The sequence below is a fragment of the Mustelus asterias genome, chromosome 15, assembly GCF_964213995.1.
Source record: "Mustelus asterias chromosome 15, sMusAst1.hap1.1, whole genome shotgun sequence".
Lineage (NCBI taxonomy): Eukaryota > Metazoa > Chordata > Chondrichthyes > Carcharhiniformes > Triakidae > Mustelus > Mustelus asterias.
Genome location: NC_135815.1, coordinates 58,946,075 through 58,973,576, shown reverse-complemented (window position 1 = coordinate 58,973,576; position 27,502 = coordinate 58,946,075). Strand labels below are relative to the sequence as shown.

At 39.2% G+C, this 27,502-nt stretch overlaps 1 protein-coding gene across 5 annotated transcripts in view; it reads right to left on the bottom strand.

Moving 5' to 3' along the window:
• scaf8 (SR-related CTD-associated factor 8) overlaps nt 1-27,502 on the bottom strand; it is a 179,715-nt gene that overhangs the window by 124,706 nt on the left and 27,507 nt on the right. For all 5 annotated transcript variants that reach the window (XM_078229954.1, XM_078229955.1, XM_078229956.1 and 2 more), the window contains exon 2: nt 15,567-15,650. In XM_078229954.1, the coding sequence (XP_078086080.1) occupies nt 15,567-15,650 (84 nt within the window). The remainder of the gene's footprint in view (nt 1-15,566; nt 15,651-27,502) is intronic.

The window sequence follows — 27,502 nt, the reverse complement described above, 5'->3', positions numbered from 1 at the left end:
TGCCTATCTTGCAAGAATAGCAACAAAATATTCACGTTAATTTGAATTTTTCAGATAACTTTCAACTTAGTTTCTTATTTTGAAAGAAATTACATTATGAGGACCCTGCTCATTTATTTGTAACCTCTCATACTTCACCTTCATTTGCTCTTGGTCTATTCAGAAAACAAATATTTTTTCTCTCCATTGACATCCCAACATTTATAGAATCTAAAGCTACTTCTGATGCAGGCTACAAAATACATTAGGGGAAAGGGTGGGGAAATCACCCTCAAAAAGATTGATAAAACCTGCAAAAAAATCAATAACGCAAGTGACAAGTAAAATAATTATTGCCCCCAATGTATAAGTGACAGGAAATGTGAGGAGCTACTCTTCCAATTACAGGCTGTTTCTTTCCCCTGTTTTGTTGCTCTTGGGTTCACTTGTAAGCCTACAACCAACAAATGCAGTGGGAAAGTGAGTAGGGCCCACAAGCCTGAGCACCGGAGGGAGAGCTGGTGGCGCTCAACAAAATGGGCAGGAGAGAGTATTTGGGGGTCGGCAAATGAGGCTGCTGAGTGAGTGGAGTAGCTTGTGTCTTCACTGTGCTCTTAATAAATCTTTTAGGGTTTTACAACTTAAAAGCTTTAAAAATCTCTTTTAAAAATGTCATATTGGCCACGGGGAACCCCTGAGCCCAGTCGCGTTGGAATGTGTACACGAGCACTGTGTGGATCTATATCTGTGTTTGTTTGCTATGTAAAATATAAGAACATTTTCAATAAACACATTTTAAAAAATGTCATGTTGGCTGTGAACTGACATCCCCATATAACTTTTCAAAATGATTCTTAATCACTATTTATTTGTTGGGTCATTGCACAATATGTTGTAATTTATAGTGGTCTTAGTGTTAACCTACTTTGCAATGGTGAGTTGATTAGCTCTCTCAAAAATGTTTTTACGTCTCATCTGCCCTGCTGCAGTAAAAAGTATGACTGCCTGGTTAAAATCTTCCAGCTGTACACATCAAATAAAAACTAAAAATCTGCAACTTCCGCAGAAGTGTGTTTTGGGTGATGATTTTCAAACATGTGTCTGTTATTCTTATCCCTGTTGTTTTTTTGTGCCAATTTAAATACTGTGCTGTCTAGGAAATTAAAGCTTTGTGTTGTGGTTCTAACTTTAATGGAGGGACAATTATTGAGGAATTCTTCTAATTTTGTTTCTCTGAGAGTCTGAATAGCACATAGATCATTTAACTTAACTGGACCAGTCATTTAAGTACTGTGACTGTAAGAGCAAGTCAGAGTGTGGAAATTATGCAGCGAGTAATTCACCCCCTGACTCCTCAAAGCCTGTCCACCATCTACCAAATAAAGCTCACGATGCATGGTTACAAGATTGTCTAGCTAACAGGAAACATAGGGTAGGCATAAATGGGCCTTTTCTGGTTGGCAAGACACAACAAATAGTGTACCATAGGGATGAGTGCTGGGGCCTCAACATTTTGCAATTTATATAAATGACTGAGACTAAGGAACCAAAGGTATGGTTGCTAAATTTGCTAACAATGCAAAGATAGGTAGATCAGTAAGATATAGATAAGAATAGATAGGTTGAGTAGCTAAAGACTCGGCAAATGGACTAGAACATGGCAAAGTGTGAAACTGACTATTTTGTCAGGAAAATAAAAAGCTAACTAAAAGGTGAGATAGCAGAGCTCTAAAATGCAGGGGGATCTGGGTATCCTACTGCATGAATCATAAAAGTCTAGTATGCAGATACAGTAAGTAATTAGGAAAGCTAATAGAATATCATTTATTGTGAGGGGAATTGAATACAAAAGTAGGGAGGTTATGCTTCAGTTATACAGGGCATTGGTGAGACCACATCTGGAGTAGTGTACAGTATTGGTCTTCTTATGTAAGAAAGGATGCAAATGCGCTGGAGTTTAGAGTAGTAAAAGGCGACTTGATCGAAGTATAAGATGCTGAGAGGTCTTAATAAGGTGATTGTGGATAGGATTGTTTCCTCTTGTAGAAGAATCAAGTACTCGGGGCCACTGTTTAAAAAAAAAAAGGGGCTTTCCGTTCAGGATAGAGACAAGGAGGATTTTTTTTCTAGAGGGTTGAGTATCTTTGGGACACTCTTCCTCAAAAGGTAGTGAAAGAAAAGGCTTTGAATATTTTTAAAGCAGAGTCTTTGAATAGTTTGAAGGAGGATAGGTTCTTGATAACTAAGAGGGTGAAAAGTTATCAGGATAGGTGGAAATGTGGAGTTGAGTTTACAATCTGATCAGCCATGATCTTACTGAATGATAGAGAAGCCTCAAAGGGCCAAGTGGTCTACTCAAGTTCCTAATTCGTATGCTCATATGTTTGTAATGTACAAGGCAGGAGTGTGATGGAATATTTTCCACTTGTCTGGATGATTGCAGCTCTAACATTCAAGAAGGTCAATACTAACCAGGACAAAACAGTCCACTTGATTGGCACCCCATCGACCATCTGAAACATTCACCATCTTCAATCCCAATGAACAGTGGCAGCAGTACCATCTACAAATTGCACTGCAGTAAATCACCAAGGCTCCTTCAATAACACCTCATGACCTCTACCACCTGGAAGGTCAAGGGGAGCAGCTGCATGGAAACACCACTATCTGCAAGTTCCTCTCCGAGCTATACACCATCCTGACTTGGAACTATATGGCCATTTCGTCACTGTCGCTGGGTCAAAATCTTGGAACTCCCTCCCTAACAGCGCCATGGGTGTAACTACACCACATGGGACCAAATCAGTTCAAGGCAGTGGCTCAGGGATTAGGGATGGACAACATATAATGGCCTAGCCAACAATGACCACATCCTGAGAAACAAAAAATGAAAAAAAAACATGTAACACACAGGGAATCTTTTGTTGTTAAAATCCAAGTTTAATAACAGGATTATAGCTTCATCTGGTCTGTCAGGCTGGGGATATGTATTAAAGATATTTTGGATGGACAGCATACCTCTGTTTCTATTTTGTGTACAGAGACTTTCAATGTCCACTCCAAAAAAACATGGCATTAGGGATATGGTTGGTGAGCTAACCACCCCTATAGTGCTCTGTGTCTTTAGTGTAACTAGGGTGCTCCTCCCACAGTCCAAAGATGCACACATCGCTGCATTGTTTCTATCCATGCCCTTTTGAATGCCTTGATTGAACCTGCCTCCACCACATTTCCAGGCAGTGTATTCCAGACCCAAACCACTCGTTGTGTGAAAAAGATTTTTCTCACATCATAGAAACATAGAAAAACTACAGCACAAACAGGCCCTTCGGCCCCACAAGTTGTGCCGAACATATCCCTACCTTCTAGGCCTACCTATAACCCTCCATCCTATTAAGTCCCATGTACTCATCCAGGAGTCTCTTAAAAGACCCTATTGAGTTGGCCTCCACCACCACTGACTGCAGCCGCATCCACTCGCCCACCACCCTCTGTGTGAAAAACTTCCCCCTAACATTTCCCCTGTACCTACCCCCCAGCACCTTAAACCTGTGTTCTCTCATAGCAGCCATTTCCACCCTGGGACAAAGCCTCTGAGAGTCCACCCGATCTATGCCTCTCAACATCTTATATACCTCTATTAGGTCTCCTCTCATCCTACGTCTCTCCAAGGAGAAAAGACCGAGCTCCCTCATGCCACTCAATCCAGGCAACATCCTTGTAAATCTCCTCTGCACCCTTTCAATCTTTTCCACATCCTTCCTGTAATGAGGCGACCAGAACTGAACACAGTACTCCAAGTGGGGTCTGACGAGGGTCTTACATAGCTGCACCATTATCCCCGGACTCGTAAACTCAATCCCTCGATTGGTAAAGGCCAGCACACCATACGCCTTCTTAACCACCTCCTCCACCTGCGGGCCGATTTTAGACTCCTATGGACCCGGACCCCAAGGTCCTTCTGATCCTCCACAGTACTAAGAGTCTTTCCCTTTATATTGTACTCCTTCATCCCATTTGACCTGCCAAAATGGACCACTACGCATTTATCTGGGTTGAAGTCCATCTGCCACTTCTCCGCCCAGTCTTGCATCCTATGTCCCTCTGTAACCTCTGACATCCCTCCAGACTATCCACAACCCCACCAACCTTTGTGTCGTCGGCAAACCTACCAACCCATCCCTCCACTTCCTCATCCAGGTCATTTATGAAAATGACAAACAGCAAGGGTCCCAGAACAGATCCCTGGGGCACACCACTGGGGACCGACCTCCATTTAGAAAAAGACCCATCTATACCCACTCTCTGCCTCCTTTGGGCAAGCCAGTTCTGGATCCACAGGGCAGCAGCACCTTGGATCCCATGCCCTCTCACTTTTTCTAGAAGCCTTGCATGGGGTCCCTTATCGAATGCCTTGCTAAAATCCATATAAACCACATCTACCACTTTCTCTTCGTCAATGTGTTTAGTCACATTTTCGAAGAACTCCACCAGGCTCGTAAGGCACGATCTGCCTTTGACAAAGCCGTGCTGAGTATTCTTGAGCATACTAAACCTCTCTAAATGCTCATAAATCCTGTCCCTCAGGATTTTCTCCATCAGTTTAGCAACCACTGAGATTAGACTCACCGGTTGGTAATTTCCTGGGCTATCCCTATTCCCCTTCTTGAAAATACGAACCACATCCGCAATCCTCCAGCACCTCTCCCGTCTCCATCGACAACGCAAAGATCATTGCCAGAGGCTCTGCAATCTCTTCCCTCGCCTCCCACAGTAACCTGGGGTACATCCCATCCGGACCCGGCGACTTATCTATCTTGATGCCATTCAAAGATTCCAGCACAACTTCTTTATTAAAGTCCACATACTCAATCTTGTCAGTCCACCGCAAGCCCGCAGCACATCCACCCAGGTCCTTTTCCTCTGTGAAAACCAAGGCAAAATACTCATTGAGCACCTCTGCCATTTCTACTGGTTCCGTACAGACTTTCCTGCCTTCACCTTTTATAGGCCCTATTCCTTCACGTCTCATCCTTTTACTTTTCACATATTTATAAAACGCCTTAGGGTTCTCCTTAATCCTACCTGCCAAGGCCTTCTCGTGACCCCTTCTGGCTCTCCTAATTTCCTTCTTTAGCTCCTTCCTACAAACCGTATACTCATCAAGATCCCTATCTTCGCCAAGCTCTCTGAACCTTTTGTACGCTTTCCTTTTCTTCGCGACTAGGTCCCGCACAGCTTTTGTTTCTTCTGTAATTCACTTTAAGCCTATATCCTCAAATCCATTTATGAATGGGAATAATTGCTACTCTATCTACATCTACTCAGTCCAGCCCCCTCCTGATTTTGAACATCTCTATCAAATCTCCCTTAGCCTTCTTTTCTCCAAGGAAAACAGTCCCAACCTCTCCAATCAATCCGTATAATTCAAGTTTCTCATTCCTGGAACCACTCTTGTAAACTTCTTCTGCACTCTTCCCAATACATTCACATCCTTCCCATAGTGTTATATCCAAAACTGCACACAAAATTCCAGCTGAAGTCTAACTAGTGTCTTATATAAGTTCAGCATTACCTTTTTGCTCTGGTACTCTATGCCCCAATTAAAAAGCCTGCAATACTATATGCTTTATTAATTGCTCTCTCCACCTGTCCTATCACCTTTAATGATCTGTGCACATATACACCCAGGTCTCTCTGTTCCTACACGCCTGTAAGAATTATACCCCTTATTTTATATTGCTTCTCCATGTTCTTCCTACCAAATGTATCACCTCTTACTTCTCTGCATTGAACTTCACCTACATCTGCCACCTACATGTCATCTCCACCAACTTGTCCATACCCATTTGAATTTCTACATGGCTCTTCACAGTTTACAAGTTGTGGATTATCTGCAAACTTTGAAATTGTCTCTTGCACACCAAGATCTCGATCATTAACATTTATCTGGAAAAGCAAGGGTCCCAATACCTGCAGAACACCACTACAAACCTTCCTCCAGCCCAAAAAATACCTACTGACCATTATTGTCTGCTTCCTATTATTCAGCCAATTTTGTATCCACATTGCTACTGTCCCTTTTATTCCATGAGCTATAATTTTTCTCAAGTTTGTTGTGTGGCACTGTGTCAAATGCCTTCTGAAAGTCCATATACATAACATCAACTGAATTACCCGCATTGATCCTTTCTGTTACCTCCTCAGAAAATGCCAGCAATTTCGTTAAACACAATTTCCCCTTTAGAAAGCAGTGCTGGCACTTCCTAATCAACCCACCTTGTTTTTGAATAAATGTTTCTAGAAGTTTGCCCATTACTGATGTCAAATTGACTAGCCTGTAATTGCTGTGGCTATCCTTACAACTATTTTTGAACAAGGGAGTAACATTTGCAATTCTCCAGTTCTCTGGCACCTCATGAGTTGAGAGAAGACTGGAAGATTATGGCACCAATCCTGCAAATTCCATTCCACTTCCGTTGATATCCTTGGAAGCATCTCATCCAATCCCAGTGCCAACTTTCAGTGCCATCTATTCAGTAATCCCTCCTTATCAATTTTGAACCCTTCTAGGGATAGAATTTCCTCGCCTGTCACCATGTCCTGGGTAGCATCTATCTCCTGGGTAAAGAGGGATGCAAAGTATTAATTTAAAACCTCAGGTATGCCACCTGCCTCCATGCATAAATTCCCTTTTAGGTCCCGAATCGGTCCTACTCCTCCTTTTGCCACCCTTTTACTACTTATATGCCTATAGAAGATGACTTTGGGATTCCCCCTTATATTGCCAGTCTCTCACATAATCCCTCTTCACTTCTCCAATGAATCTTTCAACACCACTACCCCCCAGGCTTATTTATTCTTCTTGATTCTCAATTATATTTTCTACATGATACTGTTGTATCTAAGGATTTTAAATAAAAACTTTAATGGAAAATTGAAAGACAGTTTAATAACCCAATCATGAAATTGGTAATAATTTGTCATTATTTAAATTTATATTGTTCAAATCCATATCTTGGAACAGGTGAATGAAAGAAGGATTTTTGATGATTTTGTTGGGGATGACAAGACTGTACAGTAGTAGCATTTGAAAGGTAATTACAACTACATTTCACCATCTATTTATTATTACTGGGTCACCTTCACATCAACTTCAGGAAGGTGGCCCATCACTACATTCTCAATCAAATGCAGTAAATGCCAGCCATGACAGTAACGTTAACGCCCAGAGAATGAATTAAAACGTCAGTTAATATTTAGCAGCAACACTTATTAGAATGCCACCTAGTGGTGTTATAGGCAAGTTGACATCTTAACGTGCTTTATATAGTAAGATAATGGCGTAGGATGTAAGGGTTTGTTAACAGGAAGTGTCTACCATATATTTGACTATTAACTTACAGTTTCTACTACTCTTTAGTGACTTAGATTTTTCTGTGCAACTAATTTCTGCAGTTCTGATCATTTTTAACTTTATTGGTTCGGATTTTGTAATGACTGTAAAGCTGCCAGCATTTGCTGTAAAAAGTCTAGTGAAACTAACAGCACACAGAAGTTGCTATCAGTGATTTTATGCTTCATGCAAGGGTGCATATTTGGGGCAGCAACACCCATTCCCCCATGCCACCCCCCCCCCGTGCAAAAATACAACCTCCAGAAATCAGTTGAATTTTCAAGATCTTCCACTTATACACTATTAGTCTCACTGTAAAAATTCTTTTGAAATGTTGCACTTTGTTGAATCGGATTATAAACTTCATAATTACTGCTAAATACTCTCAAAATTGTTACAGTGCGGGAGGTAGCCATTCAGTCCACCATGTCTGCACAAGCTCTCCGAATGAGCAATTCCAAGTATCATTCGCTCGGTAACCCTGGGCATTCTTCCTTTTCAAATAACATTTTAATTCCCTTTTGAATGCTTCGATTGAACCCGCCTATACCAGTCTCAGGCAGCGCATTGTGGAACTTGTGAAAAAGTTTTTTCTCCTATGGCTTTTGTTTCTTTTGCCAATTACTTCATATCTGTGCCCTCTTCTTGATCTTTTCATGAGTAAGAACAATTTATCCCTATCTGCTCTGTCCAGGCCCCTCATGACTTTGAATTTCTTGGTCAAATCTCCTCTCAACCTTCTTTTCTTCAAAGAAAACTTCTCCAATCTAGCTTCATAACTGAAGTTCTTCACTGGTTCTGAAAAGTTTATTTTATATTTCTGGAAAGTCAAATTTCTCCATGATGAATATATTTTTTAATATGATTTTTCTTCTTATAAAATTCTCAATTCAGAAAGCTGGAACAGACCTTGAACCAATAAAGATTTTTGACAATACCTTACTCACCATGTTGAAAAATTTGTTCAATTGTGCTTTGCGCCAATATCAAGGTTAGTCACCCAACCAACAGCTTGGAAACACACTATACATTTTCTTTGGAGAAAGAAGGTTGAGAGGAGATTTGACCAAGAAATTCAAAATCATGAGGGGCCTGGGCAGAGCAGATAGGGATAAATTGTTCTTACTCATGAAAAGATAAAGAACAAGAGGGCACAGATATGAAGTAATTGGCAAAAGAAACAAAAGCCATAGGAGAAAAAGCTTTTTCACAAGTTCCACAATGCGCTGCCTGAGACTGGTATAGGCGGGTTCACTATACAATGCACAATACCAGACAAAAAGTGTTAAACCGCAAATTCTTTGCACTTCAAAGATTACTACTGACAAACTCAACTCCAACCACTTGGAACAATCTTGTTTATTTTATATAGAAGGGGAAGAAGTAATTTTAACCTGTTCTGGTGCATAATAACCCAGATGTGCTGACATTTTGTACATAATAAGGTGAATACAGAATGTCATTTTAAAAAGTAAAAATATATTTACAGCACAAAAGAACTGAGGAAGTGTGAAGCACTGAAATGAATACTTGGTAGTGATCAGAAATCAACTCCATACGTCCCTTTCCAGTGCACAGAATTCAAACATTCCATTTCTTTTTACTGTTGTCCAGCTTTTTCACACAGCCCTTTTTTGTAAATACTTAGCAGCAGGAGGGGGAACCTACCAGCTTTAGCCTTCAGGAGACAATCAAACAAGTTGTAAATAAATGGATACAACTGTAATTTGGATTCTTATATAGAGCATCAGCAGCCCCTATGAATTATGTTGCTCTAGGCTAACCATTTTTAAAATAAATTGGAACACAAAGATCTCAAATGGATAGTACATAAGGAGTCGCTCAATGCATCATTTCAGCTCTTTGCTAGACCAATCCAAAAAAAATCCATCTTCTGAGACTTACATGCATCTCTGGTTTAAGTAGCTATCAAATTTCCTTTAAAATTTACAATGGCTTGCCTCAACCACCCCCTATTACAAATCAACTCACACTTCATCAATCTTCTGGGAAAATAAATTCATCCTAACCTTTCCCCTATCAAAGGCGATGGTCTTTCTTTATTCACTCAAGTTAAACATTTCTTAATTTTAAAAATGAACTAAACCTCTGTTCCTTCAAATAGTCCGAGCATCTCAAATCTCTCTCCATAACTACAGTTTCCTATCCTTGCTATCTTTTTGGTGAATTTATGCTGTATGCTGTTTTCTATAATGGGATACCCAAAGTTTCACACAGTACTTACAACTGTGGTATTAACCACTGCCCGGTACAAATTTATCATGACTTCCTTATTCTTACAATATGATATCTACTTTTTGTTTTAAATCCTAAACACTACTGGTCATTTTTGTGGCTTTAGAATTACATAGAACCTACAGCAAGAAACATGCCACTTGGCCCAAATAATTTGTGCTGGAGTTTATAATCCAAATAGGTTTCCTTCCATTACAGATGCCTCATCTCACCTTATCTTTTTATTCCCTTCCCTCATGTAGTTATCTAATTTTCTTCTGAAAGCATCCATGTTTTTGCCTCAACTACTTCCTGTGGTAGTATGCAATGTTCCCTCTATGCTGCATGGTCCCACAGAAATTCGAACATTCCCGCACAGGCTGCGCACAAGCCCCTTAAAATTACCACATGTGCATGGTTGTGTAAAAGAAATTAAAAGGGGCCATGCACCTTAAACAAAACTGCCTCTGCATGCTATTTAAAAAATTAGCAAGTGTTGGTAGCAAGTTCCACTTTTAAACCGCTCTGACAAAACAAATTTCTCCTTATTTCACTATTAGATTTTGTTGCGAAGTTGGCGTTTGTAAAATTGTCTGTTAAAAAGGTGGGATTTTTTTTGCCCTTACGAGTTTTAAAAAAAAGAGATGCAGGTGCAAATGTAAGTACACAGAGAGCATAGAGTGAAAATTGTATCGAGAGGCCAGACACAAGGCAACAGGCTGTTTTTGAATTTTAACCAATCAATTTAAATTAGACATTTGAATGACAGCAGCCTATCAGATTTGAATTTGATATTTTGGTAACCTGAGAATCAATCCTAATGTGGAGATGTTGGTATGTCATCAGGGGTATAAGAGACTGCTCTCAGCATGAGAGAATACAGCCAGCAACTGCTCTCTGACACAGTAGCTGCCATCTACCAGCCTAACAGCCACATTTATGTCTTAAAAGAAAACCTCATCTCAATAGTGAAGACAGAAGATTCCCGAAGATAAAACATGGTTGTATTTTGAGAGTGACTAAAAAAATTCTATTTTTTGTTAATAAGTGGGAATTGTATTGACCTAAATAGCATTCTATTAGAGTGGTATTTTATTCGGTGTGTTAATAGTTTAGTTAACCTGTTCACTGTTAGTTTGACAAATAAAGTGTTACTTGTTGATTCTACAGAGTCTTAGATAGTTACTTTGATTTAACCACTAAAAGTTGAAGAGCAGATCGTACTATTTCTCACATTTTTAAACAGATTATAAAGCAAGGTACTCCTCTTTGAGTGGTTAAGTATTAGTTCGCAGAGAGGGGATTAACCTCCCCTTTATAACAATTTATTACTGAGCAACATGGTTCCTCGTTTTGGATTAAAAACTAGGAGTAGGTCATTCAGCCCATCCAGCCTGCTCCGTCATTCATTTTGATCATGGCTGATCATCAAATTCAATATCCTGATCCCCCTTCCCCCATATCCCTTGGTCTCTTTAGCCCCAAGAGCTGTGTCTAATTTCTTGAAATCAGACAATATTTTGGCTTCAACTAAATATTCTGTGGTAATGAATTCCACACATTCACCACCCTTTGGATGAAGGGATTTCTCCTCAGCTCAGTTCTAAAAGGTTTATCCCTTATCCTCAAACTATGACCCCTTATTCTGGACTCGCACACCATTGGGAACATGCTTTCTGAATCTACCCCATCCAACCCTGTTAGAATTTTATAAATTTCTCTGAAATCTCTTCTCACGCTTCTAAACTCCAGTGAAGATAATCTTAAGTCATTCCTCATATGACACACCTGCCATCCCAGGAATCTGCCTGGTAAACGTTCACTGCACTCTCTCAATAGCAAGGACATCCTTCCTCAGATAAGGACACTATTGGACAAATGGAAACATTCTGTCCACATCGATCATGTGCAATAATTGGATTATCTAAATGGAAAGAAATTACAATATGCTGCTGTGCAGAGGGACCTGGGGGTCCTTGTGCATGAGACGCAAAAACCCAGTCTGAAGGTGCAACAGGTGATCAAGAAGGCAAATGGGATGTTGGCCTATATCGCAAGGGGGATAGAATATAAAAGCAGAGATGTCTTGCTGCATCTGTACAGGGCATTGGTGAGGCCGCAGCTGGAATACTGTGTGCAGTATTGGTCCCCTTATTTGCGGAAGGATATATTGGCCTTGGAGGGAGTGCAGAGAAGGTTCACCAGGTTGATACAAGAGATGATGGGTGTTGATTATGAGGAGAGACTGAGCAGATTGGGTTTGTATTCGTTGGAATTTAGAAGGCTGAGGGGGGAATCTTATAGAGACCTATAAGATAATGAAGGGGCTCGAGGGGCTAGATGGCCTACTCCTGCTCCTGTTTCTTATGTTCTTAATTCATTCAAGATTTTAAAGACCTCTACCTGGTCATCTCCAAGCTGTCCCTTTTCCAAACACAAAGCCCCAACATAAGGAATTATTCAATTTTTCCTCAAGGATTGTGTAACAATAATGCTTCTCAGATGAGCAGCAAATTGCTATAATAATATTTAGACGTTAGCTGTTTCATTATTGCACTAAGGTATACACCATCCTATCCTGAAGTTGCTGAAACACAATATAGTTACTGGATTGAAAGTTAGACATAGCTTGACATTTTCATAAGGCATGTCACCATGAATACTTTGCAGCAGGGGTGGCAGGTTCATGATAAGTAGCAGTAATGTTTACATGATCTTACTTGATCATGTCCCAAGAGCAAAATTGATAAAAGAACTGATAAAGAAATAGTGCTTATGAATGTCATCCAAACACCATGATTACGGTTTCCTTTCTCTCATTTCCTCTTGCCCAAAGTTTACCAAATGTTTATCTTCAGTAATTGCAATCAATGCTGTTGCAAGATTATAGCCAATAGTTATAACATGTATAACATTTGAATTTAAAGAAGCAATAACTGTATCGATAACTTCAGCTGCTACTTTACATCATTTTTTTTTGCTTTTAAATAAAAGCAGATTTTATTCACACGTCATAACGAAACTCAGACCCAGATCTGATTAAATGTCTCCAGTAATTTTTGTTTTACTTTTCCCTCTTCTTGCAATTCTGGTGTTTTTTTTCTCAATTACAATTAAGTGAAACACTTAATCTAACAAATAAATTATCATAGAACATAGAACAGTACAGCACAGAACAGGCCCTTCGGCCCACGATGTTGTGCCGAGCTTTATCTGAAACCAAGATCAAGCTATCCCACTCCCTATCATCCTGGTGTGCTCCATGTGCCTATCCAATAAGACAATATCAGATAGGATAAGTTTCATTGCAAATTCTCTCCATTCTTCTGCTACATGCTGACCATAAATAACCCAGTTATGGCAGTAGTTCCTTGCATTTTCTGGTCAACCTTGCAAGGGCTGAAACCTCAGTATACCCACTTAACAAAGTCAATGATGCAAAACAGGAAGAGTCAGGGACCCGAAACTAGGCATTCCTGCCCACAACTGAGAAGGACCGGACATAACACCACTATCAGTACATTTAGAAGTGAGGGCTGCAGGCCTCCACAAATGTGGCCCACCATGGAAGCCCAGGCCAAGAAAATGCGCTGGACCCTCATGGAATAATTAGATCAGCCCTTTTGCACAAATGCTTTACTACAAACTAAGCATCATTTTGACCCACAAGCTTCATCTACACAATGGCTTTAACACTCAAACTTTACATCATACCTAACCAAATTTAAGAGGAAAAAATTAAAAGACTTACATTAATATAATTACTGTATAATATAACAATATAATTACTGAGAAATGTATTTTTTCTGAATTACTTAACCATCTGAATACATCTTGAAGTTTACAATCATTATCTTGATTGTACTGCTGAATACTGTGGTTATATTACAAGTTTTAACATTTTTCCTTTAGAAAATTGAGAAATTCAAGGTCTTCAAGAAACTTCCTGGAATTTTAAACTAGTTGAACCCCAATGTTTCTATTCTCTTTACTCAGAGTGCAATCTTTAAGGGTCAAAAGTTCTTTGATAAAATCACTCTCCAACTGTCTCAAAAAACCTTCCACTAAAATTCGTTGTGAAACAAAATGAGTATGTCGCTCCATTAACTTCCTTCCTAATTTTCCAATATAAAATAACACATTTGAAAAGAAATAATTCCCTATCCAAGTTATCACTAGAGCACAGAGGTGAAGAGAAATGTACAATGGGAAGAATATTTCAAATATCGTTGGAACTTTTTAGAATGCAATGCTCTTTGTGAAGGAGAATGGGATGTTGGCCTATATCGCAAGGGGGATAGAATATAAAAGCAGAGATGTCTTGCTGCATCTGTACAGGGCATTGGTGAGGCCGCAGCTGGAATACTGTGTGCAGTATTGGTCCCCTTATTTGCGGAAGGATATATTGGCCTTGGAGGGCGTGCAGAGAAGGTTCACCGGGTTGATACCAGAGATGAGGGGTGTTGATTATGAGGAGAGACTGAGCAGATTGGGTTTGTACTGGTTGGAATTTAGAAGGCTTCTTATAGAGACCTATAAGATAATGAAGGGGCTGGATAGGGTAGAGGTGGAGAGATTCTTTCCACTTAGAAAGGAAACTAGAACTAGAGGGCACAGCCTCAAAATAAAGGGGGGTCAGTTTAGGACAGAGTTGAGGAGGAACTTCTTCTCTCAGAGGGTGGTGAATCTCTGGAATTCTCTGCCCACTGAAGTGGTGGAGGCTACCTCGTTGAATATGTTTAAATCACGGATAGATGGATTCCTGATCGGTAAGGGAATTAGGGGTTATAGGGATCAGGCGCGTAAGTGGAACTGATCCACTTCAGATCAGCCATGATCTTACTGAATGGCGGGGCAGGCTCGAGGGGCTAGGTGGCCTACTCCTGCTCCTATTTCTTATGTTCTTATGAATGCATTGATCCTGATGTTTTAGCCACCCAAACAATTAATGCAATACCAGAGCAATACAGAAGTGTTAGTTCTCATGTGGTTTAAGTGGGGGCTATATAAGCTTAAAAAAATGACCATGTAGCCCCATCAGTCCTCAAAGAAGAAAGAAAATTGACAACCACTATTGCATCACTGTAAAGCTGTCTAATACATTTTACTGTCAGATCTAAAACTTGGAACCAAAACAATTCCCCATCAATATATTAGAATTAAGGCTCCAAAACAAATTATATCAGAATTATAATAGGTTCAAACCTGACAATCTGAAAGTATCTTTTTACAAGTACACCAATGGCTCTGCAGGATTAGAATTTCTGGGTTGTCAGAACATTGTCTGCAGATATCAGCTGTTTAGAATGCATCATGCATATTTGAAATTTGGCAACAGACTGTCTAAAACCATAGCAACAAGGTTTTCTGCCATGATCAGTCCCATAGATGTATTTCATAAGCCTTGTGAGCCAAATATAAAGTCTAAATCACAATTTCCATTAATTTGCACATCTTAGGCTGGGATTACTAATAGATAAATCCTATACTGAAAAAGCAGAGCACAATAAGTTATTCTTTCCAAATCTCCAGACCCAAAGTAAGTACAATTCTTTCCAAACCTCCAGGTACACAGAATGCAAAAAGGACAAAACAGTAAAGAAGAAATTAAACTATAAATATGACCAGGCTTCCTTGACTTCACAAGTCCAATTCATGAACTCTCAGAACATATGCAGCCCACAAAATCATTCTGGACTTCACAGGTCTGAAGAAACACAAGTCCAGAAGGACAAATTTAGACACTGGAAAGTTGAATATGCTGGAATGCAAGTCGCTACTGGTGACTTCGTGAAGTCAGAAAACTTTACATTTATTGTGGCAGTTAAAGCCACGACTATAGTTAACCATTAACTAAACAGAAGATGTGATCAAATTATGTTGCGATATAGAATTCAGTAACATTTCCATCAAAGATTACATATGTTTTAAAGCAAAAATCATTTTTAAAATTTACCTTAATAGACTTGATAGCCGCCTTTGTCACCTGGTTCATTTTAGCCCTGGAGATAGGTGGTTTATACTCATTTAATGAGTACAACTAAAAGAAAATGACAACAGATTGTGAGAATTGAGAAACACGTACATTCTTCACCACATAAACTTAAATACACTGTTATTCCCGTCTTTTACAATTTACTTCACGGTCCGCATACATTTGAAACCAATACATTTGAGGATCCTCGAATGGTGTGTAAATAACCCATTGACCTAGCAACTTCCCTGCATAGCCCACATTAGCCATTATGAACTGTACTCTCTTCAGGTGTTGTCGGTCTGTTATCATACCTCTCTCCCCACAAAACCAACCTATAATCCACTGTCCTTGAAACTACCATCCCTTCTCCAAATTCCCTTCCTCTCCAAAGATGTTGAACAAGCTGCTGTCTTCCAAATCTATTCCCATCTTTTCTGAGATTCAATGTTTGAATCTCTACCACAGTATTCATAAAAGTCACAATGGCATTCTGTATGACTGTTATAAAGACTTTTCCCCCTCATCCTTCTCGATCCATCTAAGCCTTTGACCACACTGTCCTCCTTGAATGCCTCTCCACTGTATTCCAACTGCTCTAATCTGATTCCTTTTTTTATCCATCATAGCCAGAGAATCATTTGCAATGGCTTCACTTCCTGCTCCTGCATCATTGCCTCTGGTATCCCCCAGGAATCTATCCTTCTATATCTCATCTTTATGCTGCTCTTTATCAGAGCTCAAGGCTCTGAAGAGTCATCAGGACTCGAAACGTTAACTTTGTTTCCCTGTCCACAGATGCTGCCAGACCTACTGGGTTTTTCCAGCACTTTGTTTTTGTTTCAGGTTTACAGTATCTACAGTACTTTGCTTTTATTATTTAAGTCTGAGATTAAGCCAGTCTGTTCAAAATCCAGCTGTCAAATTTGATCCTGAAAGGAAATTCTGACTCCATATTTGTGTCTATTTCCATTTCTATAAAATTGCTCAACTTCACCCGTCTCAATTCATCTGTTGCTGAAACTGTCATTCATACCTTTGTTAGCTCGAGAGTTGACTATTGCAATGCACTCTGACTGGTCTCCTATATTCTACCCTCCGCAAACTGGAGGTCATCCAAACCTTTGCTGCCCACATCTTAACTCGCAGCAAGTCTCATTCTCCTATCATCCCTAAACTATACTGGCTCCCAGTCAAGCAATGTCTTAATTTTAAATTCTTGCTTTCAGAACCCTCCATGCCCTCTATAATCTCCTCTAGTCCCACAGCCCTTCAAGATATCTGCGCTTAGCCTCTTATGTATCCTCAATTTTTTTTACTCCACCATTGGTGGACATGCCTTCAGTTGACAAACTCTGGAATACCCTCCCTACACTTCTCTACCTCACCTTCCTCCTTTAAGACACCCCTTAAAACCAACTGCTTTAAACAAGCATTTGATCATTTGATTTAATATCCTGTGACTTGGTGTCATACGTTGTTTTGTAAGCACCTTAGATTGTTTCATTATGTTAAAGGCACATTATAAATAAAAACTGTTGTACTATAAAAAAAAGTTAGAAACGACAAAAAATTATGACAGATGCTGTAGTGCCCCATATTAGGTTATAGCGATTGTAAACTGAAGACGCGGTAGATCACATGGAACTGAATAAACAGGATTTGTGATATAACCAAGCCTAGTGAATCATAGAAGAATCATAGAAACCCTACAGTGCAGAAGGAGGCCATTCGGCCCATCGAGTCTGCACCGACCACAATCCCACCCAGGCCCTACCCCCACATATTTTACCCACTAATCCCTCTAACCTACGCATCCCAGGACTCTATGGGGCAATTTTTTAAACCTGGCCAATCAACCTAACCCGCACATCTTTGGACTGTGGGAGGAAACCGGAGCACCCGGAGGAAACCCACGCAGACACGAGGAGAATGTGCAAACTCCACACAGACAGTGACCCGAGCTGGGAATCGAACCCGGGACCCTGGAGCTGTGAAGCAGCAGTGCTAACCACTGTGCTACCGTGCTGCCCTGCCAATGCATGGAGCCTGTTACCGAAGTCTGATGAAGTATTTCGTAATAAAGCAAGTGCAACCAATGAATTTCTGTGCTATTGAACTATATGGTTATCAAATATTATTTTTGTATTTCCTCACATTTAAGTATGTTCAATGCAAATTACAGCGAAAACACTCCATAAATTAATTGTATAATTTCTTCAGAATAAATTCTAACATCACTATTAACTTTTTGCTGCATATCCCCTTCCAACACCACCAAACAATATATTTTTTAAAATATTCTTCACTCATTAAAAATGTCCACTTTGCATATGCAAGTGGCCTAGTGCTATGTCTTTTGGTTTCCACAAGTTAGAAATAATCACACCGTAGGCACGGGAGTTTCAAAAATGTACTTCTTGCTGCTCTCCAAGTGGCTGCCGACTGATAAGATTGATGCATTGTTATTCAGTCCATGACTGTAGTGCAGGATATATAACAATTAATTCCTAGCTCTTTACAAATAATAACAACATAACATCTAGTCTCAGGCCACTGCCAATCCCAGTGTCACCAGCTGCAGATATATGCAAGGATGCTACCGGATGAAGTTCCCTTGCAATGACAGGACTAGGCTATGAGCCAACATTCCACCACTCCCGTGTGAAGCATTTTACAAGTTAACTTCAAGCAAAAAAAATGTAATATGCAAAACAAACAATACTACTTTTCATGTGAGGTGGAAGTTACATTCCATTTTTTGCCTCTGAATTTCTTTACAGAAGTCAATGAAATTAGATTTTAAAGTATATTACATGTAATTATATTTAAATGTTGATAATCTATTTAACAGAAGTTTAATTTTATTTCACTTCCATTTACTACTCATAATTCTGATTCAAAACCGTATTTGTTGAAAATTTTCAAATCTTACAAATCTTGGAAGGAAAAGTTTCATTAGAGCACATAAAAGAGAGTTGCAGGAGTAACATGCATCAACTTTGGAAACAACTCCCATTTTCCTGATATAATTTTCAAAGCAAGACTTGCATCAAACTTTAGTATTTCTACCAATCTCCTTTAGACTGACTCTATATTCAACATGTGCACTGGGCAAGTGATTAAGTAGCACAAAGTCTTAGAAAATCTTTATGTACCAATGTTGACTGCCAAATTTACAAATGGAAGGTGAAACAAAGAAATAAAAGCAGGGGAAGGCTGTATTTGTTTAATCAGTAGGTATGATGGTAAATAAAATAAATTTAAACATGTAATGAAGGGAATTGGAAACTGATATTTATTGTACTTCACAAGTACTATTCCGTGAAGTTCTTCAGAAATGCATGGTAAACAACTGCTTTTAAAAAGTTCAAATATTACAATGTTTGACTTCATTTTGACATTTCTAGCAGCAAAGTAAAGTTTTCTTTAAAAATAAGATTTATCTTAATAACTGATGCACTCTGTTGAGTGAAAGTTCAATCCCAAATGAGATTCAGCTAAGTTTATTAACAGATTGTGCAACATATTAGCAGTGAATCTAAACTTAACTTTTATATCCCTCCTACATGGGGCTGAGAAAAGCTGCACACAGCTGTGGGCTAACCAAGAAATTCAACATTTCTTCCTAGCTTTTGAATACACTTGTCACTCAATGTGGAACAAAATATTTTGTTTGTAATTTTTTGATACATCTGTTTACATCAATATTTTTAATGATCAAAACTTTATCATAGGGTTTATTTCCTTGTTTATTATTGCCAAAAATGTATTACATAACATTTTTCTACATGTGAAATGCTCCAACTGTTGATCTTTTAATAGGTTTACCCCAGTGGATTATGGATGCTCCACCATTTGAGGCTGGGATAGACAGATTTTTGGGGTCTCAGGAATCAGTGGATCTGAGGAGCGGGTGGGAAAGTGGAAGAGATCCACTCTAAGGACTCACACTGCTTTTTGTCTTCTGCTATTTCACCTGATTTTCCCAGTCCATAATAGTTACCTCTTGTCCATTATCTTTGAGATTTAGCCAATGTTTGAACTTGCCAATAACTTTCCCTGCCCTCACTAGAATCATAGCATCTGTCCATTCATTCGACCTTCTGGTATGTACATTACCCAAGTACAGACTCTAGCAAGTTGTCCTTTGGATACGACAGCCGTGTTCTATGTGTCGTTAGCATTCCACCCATCGTTAACCAGTCCCTTATGTACTGTATTCTATTCCTCATAACTGTTAACATATGACAGCTGGATGCCTCATTATCTTCTATTACTTCCTCACATTGAATGTTTGTAATCAATCCCAATTAAATGTGACAAAAGGACCTTAATAGTCTGGTTACCATACTGGAGAACTACTGTCTTTCCACCACACCTTACTAGGACCTTTCCATTCTTTATGACCCTCTCTTTTAGGATATACTAAATCTTCAGTTCCCAGGGCATTCCTGGGTTTATCTATTATTACTGCTACAATCTAGTTATCTGCCAGATCTGCTAAAACTGCCTTCATCTTCATTCCTTTTGTCTGTAACTCTTCTGTTGTACTGACATCTGTGCCCTGCAGCAAACCAACCTCATTTACTAAGCTCTGTAAAGCTAATTTTGACCTCATTGCATTCCTTATTACTCTGACACCACATAATGCCTTACTATTTCTAACACGAGCACTCTCCCAATCTTTTTTCCACCTTGTTTTCTTTTTCGAATGTTACATCTTGGTCCCAACCTCCTGCCACAGTGACTTAAACCCTCCCCAATACCACAGGGAGGTTGGTCCTGACCCCCGTTGAGGTGTAACCTATGCAGCTTTTATTATACAAGTCCCACCCTGCTCAATACCATTCCCAACGTCTCAGAAATTTAAAGTACTCCCTCTCGCCTCATCGTTTCAACTATGTAATCACCCGCACTATCCTAATTCTATAGGCTGCTGTGTGGCACTGGGAGTAATTCACAGTTTATGATCTTGGTGGTCTTGCTTGCTAGTTGTTTCTTAGTTCCCTAAAATTTTGCCAGTGGTTTCATTATTTCAGATGCCTCTATCAGGTCACTCATTAAGTCTATGCTGTTCTAAAGTAAATACATCCGGATCTTTAAGCCTGCATGAGGAACAAAGCCAGGAATAATTTTCATAACTCTCATCTGAGGGTTTTTCAAGGACATTATGCCATGTAAAGGGACCAAAGCTAGTCAGAGTACCACAAATGCGACTTAACAACAAAATGATTATATTTGATTTGTACTGAAACGTTCTATTAACACAATTTAATACACAGTTTGTTTTGGCTAAAGCACATATCGATGGTTGTGAACTTTCATCGATTTGTACAAAATATCATCAGGATCATTTTCCTTCTCACCGGATTATAGTATCATTTTCCATAAATGACAAATGTATTGTGTTGGTCCTACTTACCTACATACATGACAAAGCATTTCTGCGTATTGCATAACATATCCAATTCCTTTTGCAAAAGATGATACTCTACTTTCTTAACCCTTGCACACATTTTTGTGTCATCTGCAAACTTACTAAGTATATCCAAGGCATCACTGTCCAGAATACCGAGATAGTGAACAGCACTAGGCTTAACCCGATTCCTGGGCAACATCACTAGTAATGTGCTTCGCAACTGATCCACAATCGTTGACTACATCTTTTTGTATGTGGAATTGGAGTCAATTCCCACTCACATTCCCACCAGTAGGTTCCATCTTGTGAATTAATCTAGTGAGAGGTATCTTATCACTCTTTACATGAATTTTCAGAAAAGCAATGTCGGCCAGATTACCTTCATCCACTAACCTAGTAACTTCTTCAAAGCCTCAATCAAGTTTGTTGTGGAGTTCTTTCTATTTCTATAGAAAGATGTGCATTTCCAGTGGCCTGGTTTATTTACTGTGATCATAAAATACACCTCTTAGGATTTCTGCAAGCATCTTCTCTATGGTGGATATTAGAATGAAAAGCTAAACTATATGAGCTATCTTCCTATTTAAAAGAACTTTTAGAGTTAAATCTGTCCCATACTGTAAAAGCAAAGATGTACTTGTCCAAATTTCAGTTTTTGCACTTAGCATTCATTCTATGTGCCTCTTAAATGTGAAATATTAGTAACATTTATTCTGTTTAAATGTTGGAATCCAAGTGTTTGTATTCTTCTGAGCCTAATTTCTTTCCCTAGACTGTTAGGAAGGAGTACTTTCCCTCATTGCAGCTCAGAAATCCAGATAGTTACCTGAATTCGTTGCAAAGCTTGCATTTCTTAAGATCCAATTACAAAAATTGAGGACTGCTTGCTGGCAATGGAAGAGACAAAATAATTGACACAAGAATGCAATCAACAAATGACATGTTAACAGTAAAGGTAACAGATGACACAGTACTTAAGGGGAGGAATGAATGTCCAACCTTTGGAAAGGGGGGGGCAGGGAGGGGTTTGTGTACATGTGAAAAATAAATATGTTGACTGCATTGCAATCATATAATTATAATATAATAATACAAACCCAGATTTATAAAACAGCAAAGACCATGGCATTCCATTCATCCCTCCTCCAAAGCCCAGTTTTTTGTTTGTTCTCCTTGTTCTTTCGTTCTACATTCTCTATCAAACCTTTGCCCAAGGTTATCAGAGTAGGCAGAATATGGAGTTGAAGCTACAATCGAATCAGCTATAATCTTTTGTCCACCTTGTTTTTTCTTTCAAATACTACATCCTGGTCCCAAACCCCTACCATGGTAGTCTAAATCCTCCCCAATATCACGAACAAACCAACCCACAAGAAGGTTGGCCCTGAACCTGTTGAGGTGCAACTTATGCAGCTTTCATTATACAAGTCTCATCTTACTCAATACCATTCTCAACTACCGAGAAATTTAAAGCACTCCCTCTCATCCCATCTTTCCAACCATAATTGGCACAGCAGACCCATAAGGCTGATTGGCCTACACTTGCTCCTAATTCATCTGGTCTCTCATGCTCTCAACACCTTATGCTTCCTCTTCTCATTGTGTGCCTCTCTCTTTTCTATACCGTTCCCCTTTGAAATGGCAGTACAGCTTCAGGAATATTCATTATTTTCAAGAAAATAATTCCTACTTCAGTATTTCTCCTGAATATATGCTTTTATTCTTTCACAGAATGTGGGTGTCATTGGCTAGGCCAGAATCTATTGCCCTCCAGGAGGTGCTGGGAAGCTGTCTTCTTGAACCACTGTAGTAAGGAACATGCATGCTGGGAAGAAATCTAGCTGGGTCTACTATAGCAGTGCACAGGGATCTTCCTGACAGCAGATGGATGCCCTATTGAGGGCCAAGCTCAGTAGTTGCCTACATCTGATTCATGCTCATAGTCAAAGGACAGGAGATTCCACCTTTCAAGATAAAAACAAACTACTGCAGATGCTGCAATTTGAAACAAAAACAGAAAATGCTGGGAAATCTCAACAGATCTGACAGTATCTGTGGAGAGAATAGCGCTAACATTGAGTCTAAGTGACCCTTTGTCACAGCTTTACCTTTAAAGATATAACTAAATAATGGAAAGGCAAGTTAATCAAAATCCATCCGCAGGAGTAGTGATATACAGAACTTTAAAAGTTTAATTGTACTGAAATTAGTTGTTGCAAAATTTTATAGATCCGATCAGAGCAGCGGATTGCACAACTTACATAGAAACATAGAAAATAGCAGGAATAAGCCATTTGGCTCTTTGAGCCTGCTTCGCCATTCATTGTGAATGTGACTTATCAACTCAGTAACCTGTTCCTACTTTCCCTCCATATACTTTGATCCCTTTAGCCCCAAGAACTATATCTAATTCCTTCTTGAAAACAATGTTTTGGCCTCTACTGCTTTCTCTGGTAGAGAATTCCACAGGCTCACTACTCTCTGGATGAAGAAATTTCTTCTCATCTCAGTTACACAGTAGTTAGCTTTGCTGCCTCTCAGCATCAGGGACCCAGGTTCAATTATAGCCTGGAGTGATTGTGTGTGGAGTTTGCACATTCTCCCCATCTACGCGAGTTCCCTCCAGGTGCTCCGGTTTCTTCCCACAGTCCAAAGGTACACAGGTTAGCAGAATTAGCCATAGTAAACGCATGGGGTTGCAGCAGGGCTTGGCCTGAGTAAGACCCTCTTTCTGAGATTCGGCACAGACTTGATGAGCAAAATGGCCTCCTTCTGTACTGTAGGGATTCTATGGCTTCTAAATGGTCTACCCTGTATCCTCGGACTGTGACCCCTGGTTCTGGACTCCCCCACCATCAGGAACATCCTTCCTGCAGCTATGGGTTTCTATGAGATTCCCCCTCATTCTTCTCAACTCCAGCAAATATAATCCCTAACTGACTCAAATTATCTCAAAACATCAATCCCGCCATCGCAGTAATTAGTCTGGTAATGCTTTGTTGCACTCCCTCGATAATAAGATGATCCTTCCTCAGATAAGGAGACCAAAACTGCACACAGTATTCCAGGTCTGGTCTCACCAAGACCCTGTATATCTGCAACAAGAGGTTCCTACTCCTGTACTCCAATTCTCACATTAAGGAGGCCAAGATACCATTTGCCTCCTTCACCGCCTACTGCACCTGCATGCTTGCTTTTCACAATTGGTGAAAGGTCATTCAAGTTTTGTTGGAGTCATTCAGATAATAATCTGCCTTCCTGTTTTTGCTACCAGAGTAAATAACCTCACATTTATTCACATTATACCAAATCTGCCATGCATTTGCCCACTCTTAACGTGTCCAAATCACACTGAAGCATCTTTGCATCCTCTTCAGTTCAACCATCCACCCAGCTTTGTCTCATCTGCAAATTTGGAGATATTACATTTTGTTCCCTCATCTATATCATTTATACTGTGAATAGCTAGGATCCCAGTATTGATCTCTGCAATACCCCACTAGTCACCACTGCCTGCCATTTGGAAAAAGATCCATTTACTCCTACTTTGTTTGTCTGCCAACCCGTTTTTAATCCATCTCAGTACACTATCTCCTATCCCACGCGCTTTAATTTTACACACTAATCTCTTACGTGGAGCTTTGTTGCAAGTTTTCTGAAAGTCCAAATAAACCACATTAACTGGCTCCCCCTCATCAACTCTACTAGTTACATCCTCGAAGAATTCCCATAAATTTGTCAAGCACAATTTTCCTTTTGTAAATCTATGCTGCCTCATTCAATCCTGCCACTGTTTTCCAAGTGCTGTGTTATTAAATATTTTATAATTAAATATTTTATAATGTTCCCCCTCTAACGACGTGAGTGTGACTGGTCTCTAATTCTCTGTTTTCTCTCTACCTCCCTTTTTAAATAGTGGGGTTACATTAGCTGCCCTCCAATCCATAGGAGCTGTTCCAGAGTCCATAGAATCTTGAAAGATGACCACCAATGCATTCACTGTTTCTAGGGCCACTTCATTAAGTGTTCTGGGATGTGGATTATCAATCAAGCTTGGAATTTTTCAGCTTCAATCCCAATTTCCCCAACACCATTTCCCTACTAATAGTGATTTCCTTCAGCTCCTCCCTTTCACTAAATCATGTTCCCCAACATTTCTGCTATGTTATTTGTGTCCTGCTTTGTGAAGACAGAACCAAAGTATGTATTTAGTTGGTCAGCCTTTCTTTGTTCACCATTATAAATTACCCTGTTTCTGACTCTCAAAAAATCTTTTTCTCTTCACATCCACAAAAGCTTTTATAGTCAGTTTTCATGTTCTCCACAAGCTTACTCTCATACTCTATTTTCCCCCTCTTAATCAATTCCTTTGTTCTCCTTTACTGAAGTCTATAAAGCTCCTAATCCTCAGGCCTGCTGTTTTTTTCTGGCCAATTTGCCTGCCTCTTCCTGGATCTAATACTATCTCTAATTTCCCTTTAAGCTATGGTTTGGTCACCTTTCCTGTGGTAGTTCCAATACAATGCTCCATATAATAAAGACAGTCCAAGTCAGCTCCAAATCCCAATTCTCTGCTTGGTCAAAAGCTGACATTCCCCACAGAAATGTTAAAAACAAAGTTTGGATAGCTAGATGGCAACATTTCATTGAAGTGAACTTTTTAGAATAATCTTATCTTGAGCAAGGAAATAGATAATACAGGAAAGGCAAAAAGAAAGCCAGATTACTAAATGCATACTGGAACAAGATCATGGCTACATTCAAAATACATAATAATTCATTAAATGTTATTTCCATCCATTTATCTTTCTTCATCTCCCAAAAATTCAGCTATGATTCCATAGCTGCTTGAACCCAATCATCACTTCACTTCAAGCAGTCATCTTTTATACATGGACATAAACAGTAGAGACAAGCTATTTGAAGGTGCATGACAGTTGAACTCAATCTGCTCACACATGCATACTCTCCAGCAGGTATCACTTTTGGCAAGCACGAAAGAGAATACAGACTGATTTTTCTCCTTTTTGGACCGGATGCATTAAGGCAAATAGAAACATGACAGCTGCTAACTTGGCTAAACCACCTGGTTCAGCTCAGTTTGAGAGTTGAAACTACTGCCTTCCTGGACAATGTGGTTTGATACAATCCCACACAGTGCATTTGTACATAATGCCAAAGGAAATCTTCTACTCATTTACCTACAGTATAATTTACAAAATTAAAGGAAACAAATGGATTGAACTACACCAGCCACGAGAGTAACTTTTCCCTTCATCTGATTTGTCTCTTAATTATTTACTTAGATAAAAAAAGTGGCAACTGACATTTCTATTTTAGGAATTAAATGATTGCAATTTAAATGGTTAGCTTTAAGGTTAAGTTGTCATCGTAAAATTTCAGAATGTGCTACAATTGAAAAGCTGGGTCTTAAATTGGCTTGGAGTGTTTCCATTGTTTATATTTCTTATGAAAGGGGCCATTTTTGTCTCAGATGATGGAAGATTTTAACATTTGTTCCTTTATCAAGTACTTCAAGCTCTTTTGAAAATGCATTTCCTAAAATCCTACAGATTTCTTCAGTTTGAAATTTATCAATTTTGTATTTGTGACATTCTGATAACCACAGTACAATATTTAGGAGAAGGCTCTTAAATTAGGAACACCTCCATGATGAGTAAAGTGAGATCCTTATCCATTTCTTTCAAGGATGTGTACTGATCCCAATAGTAGCAAACAAACCTCTAAATTCCAAGAATTAAGATCAAACATTAATGCATTATCAGAAAATGCTAATACCAACTGGCTTTGTTAGGTAGTATTGAACTTCCATAAGTGCAAACTGAGACACTTATTAAATTAACAATTTATTAAACAATTAGCTGATATTCCTTGAGAAGTCACAATACTTGATTCAACTGCCTGTAATTCAAACTATTGCATCTAATAACTTTCAGTGCTACGCAGAACAATTAAAATAAATTTAGTCCTTACCCTGGAAATCAGTCAACCGGATTTAACCACAATACCTGAATTCCATATCACATTTTGTAATTGGTGCTATGAAATATTTCTAGTTTCCCAGACGAGGCAATGACTTTACTTGATAAGCAGACAGGTGGACAGTACCACCAGGAGTAATGAGGCTGTAATATTATGAAAATGTTCAATAGTGGGTCTATGTTTGGGCTGTGAAGCCAAAATTTTCCAACGTTGGAAAGTATGGTTATCCAACACACAAATAATTAACATTACCACTTACAGCGAGTAAGCTGACCAGGATCTGTTGTATTAATTTGTTTATAAATATCCCATGCTGTTGCTCATTGACTTTGAGTCAGTTTTACATCTGTTCTAGTATGCCCACGAACTTGATGTGAGAGAACATTAAGCTTGGATCCAAGATGCTATTGTGAAACCTTTTTTGTTGAAACAAATAGCTTCAGTTTAGTTAGGCAGGAAATATTGTGGCAGTGTCTCCTTTTTTGCAAAATCT